Raw genomic sequence first — 14,881 nt, 5'->3', positions numbered from 1 at the left:
TTTGCTTCAAAATAGCCAATCTAAAAGCAGTTTGTCACTATGTTGATATATTTGGCTATTGTTTTTCTGTCCTGTGGAGGTCCTTACTTTTCAGTATTGACTGGTCTTCGAAAGTACTGTGCTCCAACTAAACAGTAATTTTAAAGTCATCTTATGCATTGAAACTTATCATTGCTCCACATTCAGAAAGCATTCTATTTTCCAGGAAATGTTATTTCCTTGCTGCTTGCCTGGTTTACTCTTTGCCCATATTCAGGTTAGATGACATTACTTGACTCTGCAGACAACCTGGCCTCCTGAAACCATTTATTGCCAAGGACTCCTCTTAAAATAGTGTTAACAGCTGATTTTCTCATATCATAGATGAATGAACTTTTGACAGGTTTAGTGAATGCTTTCTGAACCTATCTTGCTGTCAGTTCTTGTGTCCGAAAAATGCAGGTCTCTTTGTTGTACTGCAGATAATCCTCGCTTGGTAAAAAAAAAAAAAAAAAAAAAAAAAAAAAAAAAAAAAAAAAAGAGACGAAATATAAAGTCAGGGAAGAAGATGAAGAAAAAGAGACTGAATAAAACGTATCCTGTAGTATTAACAAGTTTTTCTATTTAACTGAGCTAGTCTTCAAACTCTGTGTTTTATCACAGTTTGTGTTCATTGATATGAGCAAGTGGTAAGCCTTCCTGATAAATGTGTGGGATCACCAACTGGGAAGTAGTGACCTAGTCTTGAAATCCTCAGTGTCAAAAATTCCTGTGCAAAAATTCCATTAACATTCCTGAAGATATGGCCCAAATAAAGAAAGAGCAGAGACTGCAGGTTTTGTAATTTTGTGTGCTTTTACAGATGAATCATATGCTTTTAAAGTTCTCCAGGGAATGTGTTGGTCAGATGGGAAAGCTAAAATGGAAATGAGAACAGGAACATGAAAGAACCTCCTAATCCAGCTGAAGTGGCTGTTTCCAGTCACAGTTTCTCCTAGATTGGCTTCTCTTGATTTGTAATGGTTATGTGAATCTCACTTTCCACTCTGTTAGGACCTTTCTTGAACACTGCTGCTAAAGATGAATGAAATCAATACTGCTTTCTTGGAGTTACCATCATTTAATCATTCTCCATGAAAAATCTGAGCTTTGCTGTCTCACCAGGACTGGTAATCCTTTCTGATACCAAATCACCCCCCAAAAGAACATAAAAATCTCATCAGATTAATTCTACATTATTCAATATGGTTTATACAGACGATTCTGTTTGGTAGTGGTGTGCTACCAGTAGTACAGAAGATAGATAGCCATACCCATTGTATGGCTAGGATGCCATGCTGAGCAGAGCAACCACTAGCAATACAACAAATTGCAAAGCAGTTTTCCCCATAAGAATAAATGTATTCAGGAAAAGAAGCGTATAGTGTGTTATTTGTTACGCAGTTTGAATATACAGAGGCAAGAACAGCTTTATCAGTATTGCTGGCTGCAGGAGTTGTTGGCTTCTCAGAGATCACTGTTCCAAAAGGTCTCTTGTGAGTTCAGCAACAAGACTGAACACAAAGTCATTAACCCATTTTTTCCATTCTTCACCCTTGATGAATGTGTTTAACCTTGGTTCATGTAAGGAAGATGTCAATGATGAAAATATCACTCAGAAAGAAGCAGGAAGAATTCATTCTGTATACAATCTGCTCTGCACACTGTGTCTCATTGTTAACTTTACGGAGATTTTCCAGAACAGTAATCTATGCTGAAAAAGGGACCACTCTTCCTGATGATGATTCTGATGAACCTGCTCCTGCCCATTGATTAGAGCACAGACATGTTCTGTATGTTTAATACATGGGTGTCATGTAGTCCCTGCACATAACCCTTCTGGATTCTATTAAATTCCAGAGAAAATTGCTTTGCTGTCCATCAAACTGAAATGCTTCATCTCTGAGAATGTTAACTGTGCAAGTAGGTTACTGTTAAATTATCAGTGATATATCTCCAAAAACACAGAGAAGTAACAGCAGAAAAGTTGCCATCCTCTCTTTTGGGATACTGAGCTTTCAGTCATAAAGTGGGGAAGAATGAGAAGTCCCCACAAGTTAAAATCATTGTCTCCATTAGCTGTTACTTCATTAAGATTTTGGTTTCCTTTTATTCTGCAGTTATGCCATCATTTTACTAGAAATTGCTACAAGAAGTGACCCTATGCCAGTAAGTAAAGGTGAACTTTGATGTCTGCCTGGTAATTTTAATTCTGTTTCTGCTGAAGATACAAATCAAATGCTGAGCACCTGTACCTTTTTTTCATGTTTGTTTAAGCATCCATTTTCCTCTTGATTTTTGTGGTGCAAATTCAGTTCCAAAAGAACATGCAACTAGGGCTTCCACATAAACCTAACAGTCTCTCCTTCAGGACTTTAAAGAAGAGTGTATGAAGAAAATAAGTGTACTTCCAAAATTGCTTTTTGTGTCAGCTCTCTGACATTAAATGTGAGGACAAAGATATGCCTTAGCATCTTTCTTTGTCTGCAGTTGTTCCTTGCCCTTCCTGCCATTCACACACTTTCAGTGGAGTATTGCACTGGTAAGAATATCTTTAAAGAGCAACTGACCTCTTTATAAGGAAAATGTCATCTTTGCGTGTGTCTCATGATCAATCCTGAGTGACAAACAAAAACATGCACCTTGAAAGTGAGACCAGAGGTTCTGGACACGTAACAATGTATTGTCTGAAATAATTTGCACAATGATAGTTCTAAAAACTAAAACTCAAAACTAACATTCTTCCACTTCCAGGGGTTTGTGACAACAGACCAACAAAGATCTTGTAGATTCTCAAAAGTCACCAAATGTCTTGCCAGGTATTAATTTTTAGTTTACCTGGTGCAAACACTGAGACTGAACCCTTCCAGCTATGAAAAAGTTTATAAACAAGGCTGCTCAGATTAGACTGAACTTTATATTATTATTATTATTATTATTATTATTATTAGTAGTAGTAGTAGTAGTAGTAGTAGTAGTAGTTTCTTTCTCTCTGTTCTCTTATTTAAAAATATAAGTGATCTTCTGCTGATGGGAGGTTGTCATAAAAATAATGATAATCACAATAATTTATTGTCAAAAGGATAAAAGTGGTGTAAAAACACACCACTTTTTCAACTTTGTTTAATCCCTTTTTCTCTAGAAAGATGATGTGCATTCAGCTGAATATTCTTGGTGTCCACCTTTGGCAGAACTAATTTCAGGGAAGGCTGAGAATTCTTGCCCATGTCCCACAGATTACATAGAGGTGAGATATAGTATTACATACAAAAATTCTTTGTGGAAGTACACTTAAGAAATGTGACAGAACTTTTATGGCAATGAATGTAACCAACTTAGAAATCGAGAAGCACATCTCAAACAAAGCACAATGAAATTGCTTTAATATCCCTCTTTTTTTTTTTTTTTTTTTTTTAAAAAAAAAAAAAAAAGGTCAATTTTTCCCTTCAAATTTTCAGTGTAATAATCTTTTTTTTTTTCTTTTTTTTTTTTTTGCTTAATATTCAGTCATGATTTGTGTGCAATTTCAGTTTATTTTACTTGTTGATTACATGTGTAATTTATATTAGTTATATCTGTTTAGCTTACAGATAAATTGCTTTCAAATTCTGAAGTATATGTTTCAGGCAAAGTATAAGTTCAATTTGATGCTCATGCAAAATATCTGTGTTTTGTAGCCTCAAACTGACTAAAAAGAAACCTCACTCCATCTCTGTTCAATTAAATCAGAACAAAATTGTGACATCCTTATTTCAGTTTAAGAGCTAAATAATTAATCTTCTGTGGCTTGTAGCAACTTAAATGTATCAAGCTTCTCTTAAGCAGTATTGGATTTCAGTGGGAAGTTAATGTTTTAAAGATATATTTGAGTTTTTAAATGCTTGTGAATATTTTGTACAGACAAGTCTTCATGTGACTCCAGTTGCATAACAATATCTTAAAACACAAGACAAGAGTTTAAGCAGAGTTTGGCAGGAGGAATGTGAACATCTACTTCATGATTTCCCCTAGCTGAATTTTCATGAACTAACATTCTTCATTCAATTATACATATAAATATATACACACATATATATATAGATATCTATATATATGTGTGTATCTATATATATCTATATGTATCTCTCTCTATATATCTAGATATATATCGATTCAGGAAACCTTAGTATAGTCCCACTGTTTTTCACAAGCTGTAGATTGGCTTCACACACATTTTTAGCTCCAAGAAAAAAATACCAGTGCATGAAATGACAAAAGGCTGTTTGTTTCTCTCATTCTCTTTCTGTGTCACAGCTAATCAGAAAGTGCAGAAAAAATAATCCAGTCCAAAGGCCTACATTTGAACAAGTCAAGAAAATGTTATACAAGATGAATCCTAATAAAGTTAGCCCTGTTGACATGATGATGACTCTGGTAATTTTAGATTTTTAATCCAGTTCAAATTAATCTGGTTACAATGGTCTCCACATCTCTACTTCTGGTTTTGTCTGATGTGGGGTTTTGTGTATGTGTTGGTTTATTGTTTTGTTTTGTTTGATCTCATTTATATTTGATAAGAACACTCAGTCATTCACTCACCTCTAGCAGATTAATTGCAATTTGAGCTAAAAAAAAAAAAAAAAAGCTGCAGTTCTGTTGAGGCCCATTTTCCTTCCCATCCCATTTCTGTCAGTTCTTAAATTTTTCAACTTCACAGTGGGACACTTTTGTTTCTTCATTCAAATGCCATTGTGGTTTTTTTTATGCACTTGCAGGAAATTACAGCCTCCCTCCCCCATGGCTAGGAGGTGGTTTGAGGTGGTTTTACAGAGCTGGGGGTATAGAATCCCTGCATACCACAAGTATGTTTACAGATGCATTTTGAGCATCTTAAGCCCACCAGGAGAAAAAAAAGGCTCTTGTCTTCACATTTTGTTGCCTTCCACAGAGGAAGGATGCAAAAAACATAGCATAGCATAGCATAGCATAGCATAGCATAGCATAGCATAGCATAGCATAGCGTAGGAAGCATAGAAAGTTTATGAAAGAGCTTTCTAATATTTTGACAAAAGGTTGAGAATTACATGCTTCTTCGGTTTTGGTAACATATTTAAATATGCATCTGTAGCTTGATCTCTGTATTGGATTTGTCCTCTAATTTTTACATAGACTGAAATCTCTAGGATTGATGTCCACCCTCTTAGGTATAAGCAACAATTTAAAATCTGGAATCATGAATTTACCTATGGAGAAATCTTGTCTTTGGATTTTTAAAGAAAATTTAGTTGTCTCAGACCTGGGCCTTTGCTTATCTAAATATTTTCAAAGCAAAATCATTCAAATGCTTAAATCTTAAATACTACTGTAATACTACTGTAATCTGTTTCAGTAAATGGATTATTTTGTACATTTCTCCATGTTATTTAGATGGAGAAATATAGCAAACACCTGGAGATACTGGTTTCTGAGAGAACTCAGGATTTAATGCATGAAAAACAGAAGACTGATCGTCTGTTGTATAGTAAGTTTTCTAGCAAAAAAAGCTGGATGTTCTTCTCAATAATATTTGATTTTAAATGTATGATTACAAATAGAGAAATGCCTTAATAGGTGATTATTTAATAAATAACGTTTAGTTGGTGATTAATTGATGCATATATTCCTTGCACATTTGAAAAGATATTGAAATGCTTTTTATATTCCCCCCAGTAAAAGTCAATATCGGGAGTCTTTGACTGGATAATCTGCAATGCACTGGCTTATTTTTATCTTGTTTAGCAGTCCTTCTGTATAGTTGTAAATATTGGGGAATTGCTTTTGGATTGATGTTACTTTCAATGGAAGTACATATTCTGGAATTCCTCAGGATAAAAGAAATGTGGAATAGGCAGAACTCTTAGGAGAGGAAAAGGAAAAGGACGTGAAAGTGCAAGATCAGAGAAATAATGAAGATCAAGAAAATCTAAGAGATAATAAACAAGCTTGGAATGTATAGATATTGTTTTATCTTAACCAAAAATCATGGGTCATCTGGAAAATCTGAATTTGTTATCAGTGAGATTTACTGTGAATTCTCACCTTACAACAGAGTGGATTTTGTTGCTGAGCTATTTTCTCCTTAAAAATATTTCACCTTTATGAACATTGTTTTCATACCTTTAAACAAGCATGTTATGATTGCTGTGTTCTTTTATCCATGTCAAAATAGTAACAGTATGCTACCTTCTATAACAGGTATGTTGCCAAAGCAAGTCGCAGATGATCTCAGGCAGGGAAAACGTGCACAAGCTCAAAGTTACTTAAGTGCCACCATCTTTTTCAGGTAAATAAAAATGAAATATATTAATGGAAATGACTCCAGAAGAAACGTCTAGGCTCTTAGCAGAGGTGAAGCTCCTAGCTGAGCGCTGAATCTCTATCAAAACACCACTAATTGTATCAGGTGGCAACATTTGGCTCTGCAAATGAATGTCTTTCAAAATTCTCACGTTTTTATTTCTTTCATTAAAATAATGCAGATAAAAAATAAGACTACTGCGGAGCTCTAAAATCACTCTATGTATGTATTACACAGGATAGGCCTAAGTAAAGGTTCCAGCATTTAGCTATATAGAGGAAGCATATCTTTGCTTAGAGTCCACATACCTTTACAGGTTTTGACACTTGGTGTGGTTATGTGTGCTAGAAGCAACAACTGTGTTATATCTTCACCTGTTATAAATGGATAGCTATTAAGTTATCTTTCTTCATTTGTACATAATTTAAAATTGAAGACTAAGTAGTCTTTGAGAGATTAAAGTCTAGCTGTAAAAAAAAAACAAACCAACAAACAAAAAAACCCTACCACCAACAACAAAAAAGACAGTTTACTCCATTTGTAAGCAGAAAGACTTAGTTCAGTCAGTCCTTTTAAATGGGAGGCATTTATTTTCATTTTAAGCAAATGTTTGAAGGTATAACTATTCTGTAAGATCCTCAGCCGAAGAAATACTAAAAAAAAACACAAAACAAAACAAACAAACAAACAAACAAAAAAAAAAAAAGCACATTGAGTTAATTCAACTGAGAAATTATTACTGTGTGCCTGGGATTATCAGTTTGTTGTGGTTAAGACAGTGGCTATGTGCTTTTTGTTGTGTTTTACAGTGACATAGTTGGCTTCACTCAGCTTTCCAGCAGCAGCACACCTTATCAAGTGGTAGATCTCTTGAACAAGCTTTATACCGCTTTTGATGAAATCATAGATAACTATGATGTCTATAAGGTGGAGACAATAGGAGATGCCTGTAAGTTCCTTGAATTGTGGACAATGATGGGACATCAGCATAGAGACTGATGACAATTAAGAACAGGTGAAGGAGATTTGCAAAGCTTATTGCCACTGAGAACACACAAAACAATTGGGGCAGAAGTCCTAGCACAGCCTTAGCAATCTTTAGGAACATTTTCCTACATACATTTAATCAGTTCTACAGTTGGTGAATGTCATGGATGGGATGTTTGGGCTGAGTGAACAGTCCCTGATGTTTATTTAGTTCCTATGACCTGCAAGGTCTGAATTTAAACCTTGGCAACTGACTAATCCCAATTGGAAACTTCTGTGTCACAGGAACAAGACTGAAAAGTTTATCTTCTGCATGGGAACATAAGTGACATTCTCTAAGCTATACTATATCTGTCTTTGTTCAAAGACAGCAATAGTCTATATGGGTTTGGCTGCCTATTCCTTTTGCATTTTTAGGAAAACAGCATTTTAATTGCCATTATAGAAACCTTCTGGCACCTGACTACCATTATAGCTGAGTTGCATCCAAAACCCAGCAGAATCCAGCAGTTTTGGATGAGACAAACAGGAATTCTTTAGCTAGTAGAGAATTTAAAAAAAAAAAAAAAAAAAAAAAAAAAAAAAGCTAGGTTTTTGATTGAACTCTTTATAGAGCACAGAATTCTTGAAAAAATGCACCTGAGAAATCCCCAAGAGACATGTTTCTTCACCCACATAGTAAGAGTCGCTGCCAGTAGGTATAGAACAGAGTCTGGTGGGAATCATATACCCAAATACAAAAGGTATTAAGCAGCCACTTGCCCAATATCTGTCCCATTTGAAAGATCCAAAGATCCTCAGGAGAGGGAGGGAGGGATATGCCTTATGACAAGTAAGAATGAAATCCACTGTTTTTCAGAGGCAGTGTAATTACATACATGAGCTGTTGCTCTGTACTTCTTGTTTCTGTCTGTCTCTGCACAGCAGGTATAGCTGTGCCTCAGGATATTAAGAAATAGTGCTTTTATTTTTTTCTAACTTAGCAGCAACTGGTAATTATGTGTGTAATTCAAAGGTTAACACAGTTCCATTGTTATTTAAAGATATGGTAGTGTCGGGAGTACCCAGAGAGAACGGGATCCTTCATGCCGGTGAGATCGCAAGCATGGCTTTAGACCTTGTGGCCGTCTGCAAGACATTTAAGATCCCACACAAGCCCAACACCCTCCTAAAGATAAGAGCAGGAATACATTCAGGTACGTTGAGAGGGCTGTGAAAGAATCCCCCTCTGGTTTAACAAATGTTTCTGTACTGTCATTTCCACTCCATTTAAAAATGAAGCAAATTTCCTGACATGGGATGGAGCACCTTATAGAGGTCATCCCAGCAGAATATGTTATTGGGTACATGCAACTTTGGGAAAACAGTGTGGAATTCAACACTGGAAAGACAGCATGGCCCCAGTACTTTAAGGTACTGATCTAAGTGGGGACTGCACTGTGTGTCTGTTACTTGTCCTTTTCATCTGTTCTGTTCTCAGAACAGTGAGTTGCTTCTTCAGTCTTTGTTCTAGCCTTCACTCTCAGACTCCTGGCTCCCTTATCTAAGCTGATATGTGATTGCAGCTCCTTTTTGATAGACAGAGTTGGACATGTATTGTGCAGCTCAGCATCTGCAAGTTGAGTGGCTTATGTTATCTCAGCAAAGATCAGATCTTCTGTATTTCAAATCCCCTGGGGCTGACATGAAGGAATCAAAACTAATATTTGAAGCACATGGTCATTTTCTGCCTTCAGCAAGAGCAGGTTGTTTCCTATTCTCACTTTTCCATATGACTAGAGGATGTTTTGTGGGCAGCTCCTACTGTGAGCATTCCTATCTCCCTGTCCTACAAAATATTCTTTTGTAGTGTTGAAAAATGATTTCTGCAGGTGCAGAAACTCATGCATGATACGTCCATCCCATCCTTACTTCCTCCACTATTCTCTTTTGATGCCCTTTTGAAGTTCCCTTCATGGCTCTCTGCAAGCCATCTGCAAACATGATGTATAATCCATCCAAGATAGTACTGGCATTTCTTCCTTATCATATTAATAAATGGGATATAAGGAAATGTAGGAAGCAGCCAGGAGACTCTGTGGCTAAGTATGTGATTTGAAAACACAACATATTTTATTTTATTAACAGGGGCAGTTGTAGCTGGGGTTGTTGGGACCAAAATGCCACGGTATTGTTTGTTTGGAGATACTGTGAACACAGCTTCCAGGATGGAATCTACCAGTGAAGGTATCAAGCTGCAATCTGCAGGTGCAGTTCTGACCACCCCTTAATGAGTACTGCAGAAATGTTATGCTGAGAAATGTCAAGTCCTGTCCTATTTCAATGACTGCAAGTTCTGTAAGGATGGTGTTGGTTTCTGAACCAAATTTGCAGATGTCGTTCTCTACAATCTTGGTAACCATGCCCTCGATTTCCCAAGTCTTAGAGGGGGATTTTCATGGCTTTGCAGTTCTCTACAATAAGAAATGGTGACAAGAATCAGATTTTAGAGAAGATAAAAGAAAGAGTTAAACGTGTAGGTTAACTGTTCATATTCTTTCCTTGTACCCAGCTGTGTTTATAAGAAAAATATTTTAATGAATCCTATTTTTAATTGATAACTTACGTTCCGTGAAGAACACAGGAGACAGTAAGATGCCAAGGGAGCTGTGTCCATCTTTAGCCAATATAGAAGGTTATATATGTGTTTCCCCCCCCAAAAAAAAGAGATTAGACCCAAAAAAAGAGAGTAGGCAGAAATCTCTGTACCTTAAACCACGGAGGTATCCTCACTTCTTCCCAGGGGATAACAGGACCCCATGTATAGCTAACAAGCTTTATTTTTAGCCAGTACGAGTATCTGAATCTCAGCTTCTGAAATATTTTAGCCTGAACAATAAGAACTGGAAAAATAAAATAAAATAAAATAAAATAAAATAAAATAAAATAAAATAAAATAAAATAAAATAAAATAAAATAAAATAAAATAAAATAAAATAAAATAAAATAAAATAAAATAAAATAAAATAAAATAATAAAGGATGAGGGAATTAATCAAGGCCAGACGTCATGGATGCCATGTTTTTGTTTCTTTCAATCATGAAACGAAGCTAAATAGTTTTATGGCTTATATTGTGATGCTTTCTAAAATGAATTTATGAATTAGGCAAAATCTGAGGTGTTGTCAAATTTAATTTTAGGATAGAAAGTGATCCTCAGTATTTTGCATGATCCACTAAAAACAAAGCAGGAAGGCAGAAGAGTGGTCCTACATCACGGCTTTGGAGGATTAGCCTGGGGATTTGAGAATCAAGCCAGATCCATTCCTTCTTACCATTATAAACATTTTTTTCCAAAGCAAATGCTAGCTAGAGTGGAACACATGCAGCATTTTTCCTCCCGTCACTCTTCCCAAAACCTCCTCTTCTCCTCATCCTCTTTTTAGGCTCCTTGTATGGTCTCATTGAAAGTGTTTTAAAAGTGATGATTTCAAAATCTACTTCCATCATTCTTGATATTTCATTTTTTGTTCTGTATGTATTTCATAAAGAAGAAAAAAAGAAATGAAAATAAAAAATAAAATAAAAATAAAAATAAAAATAAAAAATAAAGGAAAATAAAAGATTTGGGGGGCAATTTTCCACATTGTGCAAAAATCTGCCTTTTTTTTTTTTTCTTTTTTTTTTTTCCAAAAGCAGGAGTATTCTGAACTCATACTATCTGTCCTCCTCTTTGATCTTTATTCTCTGATTTGCAAAAGGCAATCAGCCAAAGTTTCTCAGCTAAGTAAAAAAACATTGTCAAAAATAAATAGATAAATAGATAAAGAAATAGTGGAAGTATCATAGTATTATCTCTTACCCCTGTTTTTATTCACAGGCTTGGAGACAGAGCAAGAATGCCATTTTCCTTTATGGTTAGACTTTGCTGAAAACATTTTGTGTGAAGGCAGTGCTGGGTTTTTATTAACCATGATGTAAAACTACGTGTGTAGAGCTTTCTTCACTAGATGAAAAGGGTGCTTGAGAGTAATTTCAGTCAGGTGGCTATGAGGAGTAGAAAAATAATATTGGATGCAGGATGTGAAGAGTAGAGTTTGCTGACAGCCATGTATTTGTCCCGAGATGCCCTCACAAAGAGGCCAGGATATTGGAGCTTGTGTGTGAACATTTCAAATAACAGAGGAATGACAGCAAAGACATGAAAAAAGCAAGAGGAAGTTCATTAATAAGCCTTGAAGTCTTTGGCACGCAGAGGGATATGTGTCTGTCTCGAATGGTTAAATCATTACAACAATATGACAATTGTCTCTTTTTCCAGCTCTTAAAATACAGTGCAGTTCAAGTGCATACCAGCTGTTGGAGCAGATTGGAGAGTATGTGTTAGTATGCCGTGGGAATTTACAAGTCAAGGTGTGTATGCAACGTTTATACTCAGCTTTTCAGAGAGGAGAGTGTGAAAATACTCTGGAGTTCCTGAATTTTAACCCATGCACTCCTCTGTGTCTCAAAATCCGTGGGTTTTATTTCCTGACTCATAAAAGAGGGCCTTAGGCTTTAAATCAGGACCTTGTTAAAGGACAACCCTGATAATTCAGAGAGTAAGGGACTAAGCCCAACTTGGAAGTACTACTTGGCAAGTCATTCCTTACTGAAATCAAATATGTTAATTAAGAGAAAATATAAATAATAACACTTCCATAAGAAGTCTTCCATAAGACTAGTAATAATAAATAATAACACTTCCATAAGACTAGTCTTCCATAAGAAAAGTATAATCTGGAACTAGTTTTGAATGGGACTTCCATTTTCCATTACAGCACGGTTTTTCAAGGCAAGGTTTTGTGCCTGTTTTCCTATGTGTAAAATGGCTGACATGCACGTCAGTTTCCTTTTGGGACTTACTTTAAGGTGAAATTAGAAGATTATTACACAAATGATGGGTGTTATTCATTCTCTTCCTCAGGGAAAAGGAGACATGGTAACTTACTGGCTTGAAGGTAAGAAAGTCTCTGCCACCCAGAAGGAAGTCCCCAGCCCATCTGTGACTCTTCAAGATCCCAACAGAACTTCGTTTAGTTTAATACCAGGTGTCTTTCAGGGTGATCCTCTCTCAAATCCTGCTTACTAGCCTCTCGCTGACCCCAAGATCCATACTGCTTTCAGCCTGTTAGATGATCCTGCTGGTTTAGAAAGTAAGAAAATAGATAGTGTGTTCCTCTGGCCTCGTGGTTGTATTAGCCTAGATTTTATTCACTGGTGTTCCTCTTCCATCCTTCTTTCAAGATAAAAAATAAAACAAACCAACAAAAACCCTGGGCGTTACTGGGTTATGCCTTGCAAGTAGCCTCCATCACTTCACAGCAGGTCGGCTGGACATTCAAGCCTGTAGCTGCTCTGACAGTAAAGAAACAGATGGAGTAGTGTTGCTGTTTAGTAGTATGATAAACCTTGTGGGTGTGATTGGTTTTGTGGTGAGAAAGGAAAAAAATATATGTAGATTGTGATAGAAAACAAGGCCAAGTCATAGAGGGAATGAAGCAGTGCAATCATAGTGGATACAGGCACAAATGAGAATTTGGATTCGTGCTTTAGTGTCATCTCCATGGCCTGGAGCACAGCAAGAAGAATGGTAAGAAAGTCTGGGGTAGTTCCATAGATTTAACACTCAGCAATACCTTCCATCTTTGTAGAGAGATCTGTAAACCTAAGGAGAGTGATGGAAAGTATTTCAAGCTGTTAAACAGAGGAGAGTCCATTACAGCTGCCCTTGTCTTCAGCTGCTCTGGGACCTCTCTGAAAAACTACACTTAACATTAGCTTGTATTATGGGGTTGCTTTGACTAAAGTGGCTGTGAACCCCCTATTGCTGGCTAGTTATCTGACTGTGAAATCAGGCAGGCCTCTGAGTCACAGTGTAATTTAGGACACGGTTTAGAAAAGGTCATTCCTGAACAAGCATTTCCTGTAAAGAGAGACGCATTACTACAAGTGGAGTAATCTGTTGATGAACATGGTCTGTAAGCATTGCTGGTATTGACTTTCTTTAAAGAAAAAGTGTATGTATGGTAAACCCTGCCTGTACTTTTTAGGGTTCAATTTATGGCAGTAGATAACCTTCCAAGGCTAACATATTTTTGAAGAGTTTGGGCAGTCCAGGTGAACTGATTAAAAGTGCAACAGAATTATATATGTAAAATAGGTGAGGAAAGCATAGTCACAGCAGTTCCACCATAACACCATCTGGACAGGCCAAACCTGACTGGGAGGAGGTGAAAAGGAAGGGCTATAAGTGACACAGCAGCATTTACTCTCCTTTTTCTGCTTCCTTACCCTCCTATCTGTTCCTGATTCTAGGTACATTTACAAAAACGTATATATAAAAGCAGGTTTTTTGTCTGTAAATTTGTGTAACTCAAGCAAGCAGCTGAAGAATTGCCCATGTTCCCATGAAGTCAGAATAATTTTAATGCTGAATATTTGTGTGTGGTAGTGAGAAGAGATTGACGTTACTGCTCCTTCTTCAGCTTCTGTGGGAAGTTAATGCAGCAATAGCATTAGATTTTTCCAAGGTGCTTAATGGAAGTGGAAACCTAAATCTTCTTGTATTACAGAAGACTTATTGGAAATAATAAAGAAAAAAATAATTAAAAAAAAAAAAAAAAAAACACATCCTGAGTGAAATTTTGTCTCTGAAATCTGTGGGAATACCAGCAATCTTGGCAAGGAACATGCAGAGAGCTGATCTTAGAATGTGAGATCCCAACATGGAACCTGTCCTAATTTTTAAAAAGTTGAATTTTAAATTCATTTCCTATTTTTTTCTAAACTTGAAAAGGTCCTTTCTCTATTTTTGATTCTTGTATTAGTACCTGGTGCAGTACAGTTACCTGATTTGTAATCTTAGCAAAATAAACCATTCAGCTGTCCAGAGTATAGTGCTGACTTTTAATAAAAACATTTTCTTTATCCCAGTTATACCTAGATATTTTGAAACTCTCAGCATGTAGTAGTACTGCATGGTGTATAATCTAATTTACATTATCCCTTTAATGAGTTAGCATGCTTTCTGTTCTTACTAGAAAGATGCATATCAAAGGATCTTTTATCAAATATGAATGTGAAAGCATGCGCTTTGTTATATGTTCATCTGTAGAAGCATTGCAGTTTTAACTCATCTGCTTTCTTTTAATGTTTTCGGAATTAAAAGCTTAAAAACGAATGTGTTCTGAGTCTAAAGTTTTCTACATAAAAATGAATTCTGAGTGACCATTAGCAATCTTGTTGGATGGACAGCCTCCACCATGAATATGTCCTTGGGTAGAATTCAAATTCTGCTGATGATAATGGACGGACTCCTGTTGACTTCAAGAGGCTTGGAGTCTGTATGGCTATTTGCAAAAGAGGTACAGCTCAGGGAATACCAGTGCCATCCTAACTCTCAGTTTTTTCACTGTCTCTTCAAGAGAGTATCTCCAGAATGAGATTATTAAGTTCTGTTGAATCTGTGGTATCTCTCCTGAGACTTCAAACAGTAGTCCTCGTTAATGTTATTTGTTGGTTGGCTGTGATACTACTGTTC

At 36.2% G+C, this 14,881-nt stretch overlaps 1 protein-coding gene across 9 annotated transcripts in view; it reads left to right on the top strand.

Annotated features, from left to right (window-relative positions):
• Positions 1 to 14,587, top strand: part of LOC311427063 (atrial natriuretic peptide receptor 1-like) — a 58,493-nt gene extending 43,906 nt beyond the window's left edge. For 8 of the 9 annotated variants that reach the window (XM_084504052.1, XM_084504051.1, XM_084504055.1 and 5 more), the window contains 10 exons: positions 2,139 to 2,187; positions 3,161 to 3,265; positions 4,312 to 4,431; positions 5,425 to 5,518; positions 6,232 to 6,319; positions 7,144 to 7,283; positions 8,365 to 8,517; positions 9,449 to 9,568; positions 11,621 to 11,712; positions 12,266 to 14,587. In XM_084504052.1, coding sequence (XP_084360178.1) covers positions 2,139 to 2,187; positions 3,161 to 3,265; positions 4,312 to 4,431; positions 5,425 to 5,518; positions 6,232 to 6,319; positions 7,144 to 7,283; positions 8,365 to 8,517; positions 9,449 to 9,568; positions 11,621 to 11,712; positions 12,266 to 12,430 — 1,126 coding nt within the window. In that variant the 3' untranslated portion in view covers positions 12,431 to 14,587. The remainder of the gene's footprint in view (positions 1 to 2,138; positions 2,188 to 3,160; positions 3,266 to 4,311; positions 4,432 to 5,424; positions 5,519 to 6,231; positions 6,320 to 7,143; positions 7,284 to 8,364; positions 8,518 to 9,448; positions 9,569 to 11,620; positions 11,713 to 12,265) is intronic. The other variant, XM_084504050.1, reaches the window with a different exon arrangement.
• The last annotated feature ends 294 nt before the right edge of the window (positions 14,588 to 14,881 follow it).

Source organism: Aythya ferina, assembly GCF_964211825.1.
Source record: "Aythya ferina genome assembly, chromosome: Z".
Classification (NCBI taxonomy): Eukaryota; Metazoa; Chordata; class Aves; order Anseriformes; family Anatidae; genus Aythya; species Aythya ferina.
The sequence above is the reverse complement of the archived record's forward strand: the minus strand, read 5'-3'. Positions and strand labels throughout refer to the sequence as shown.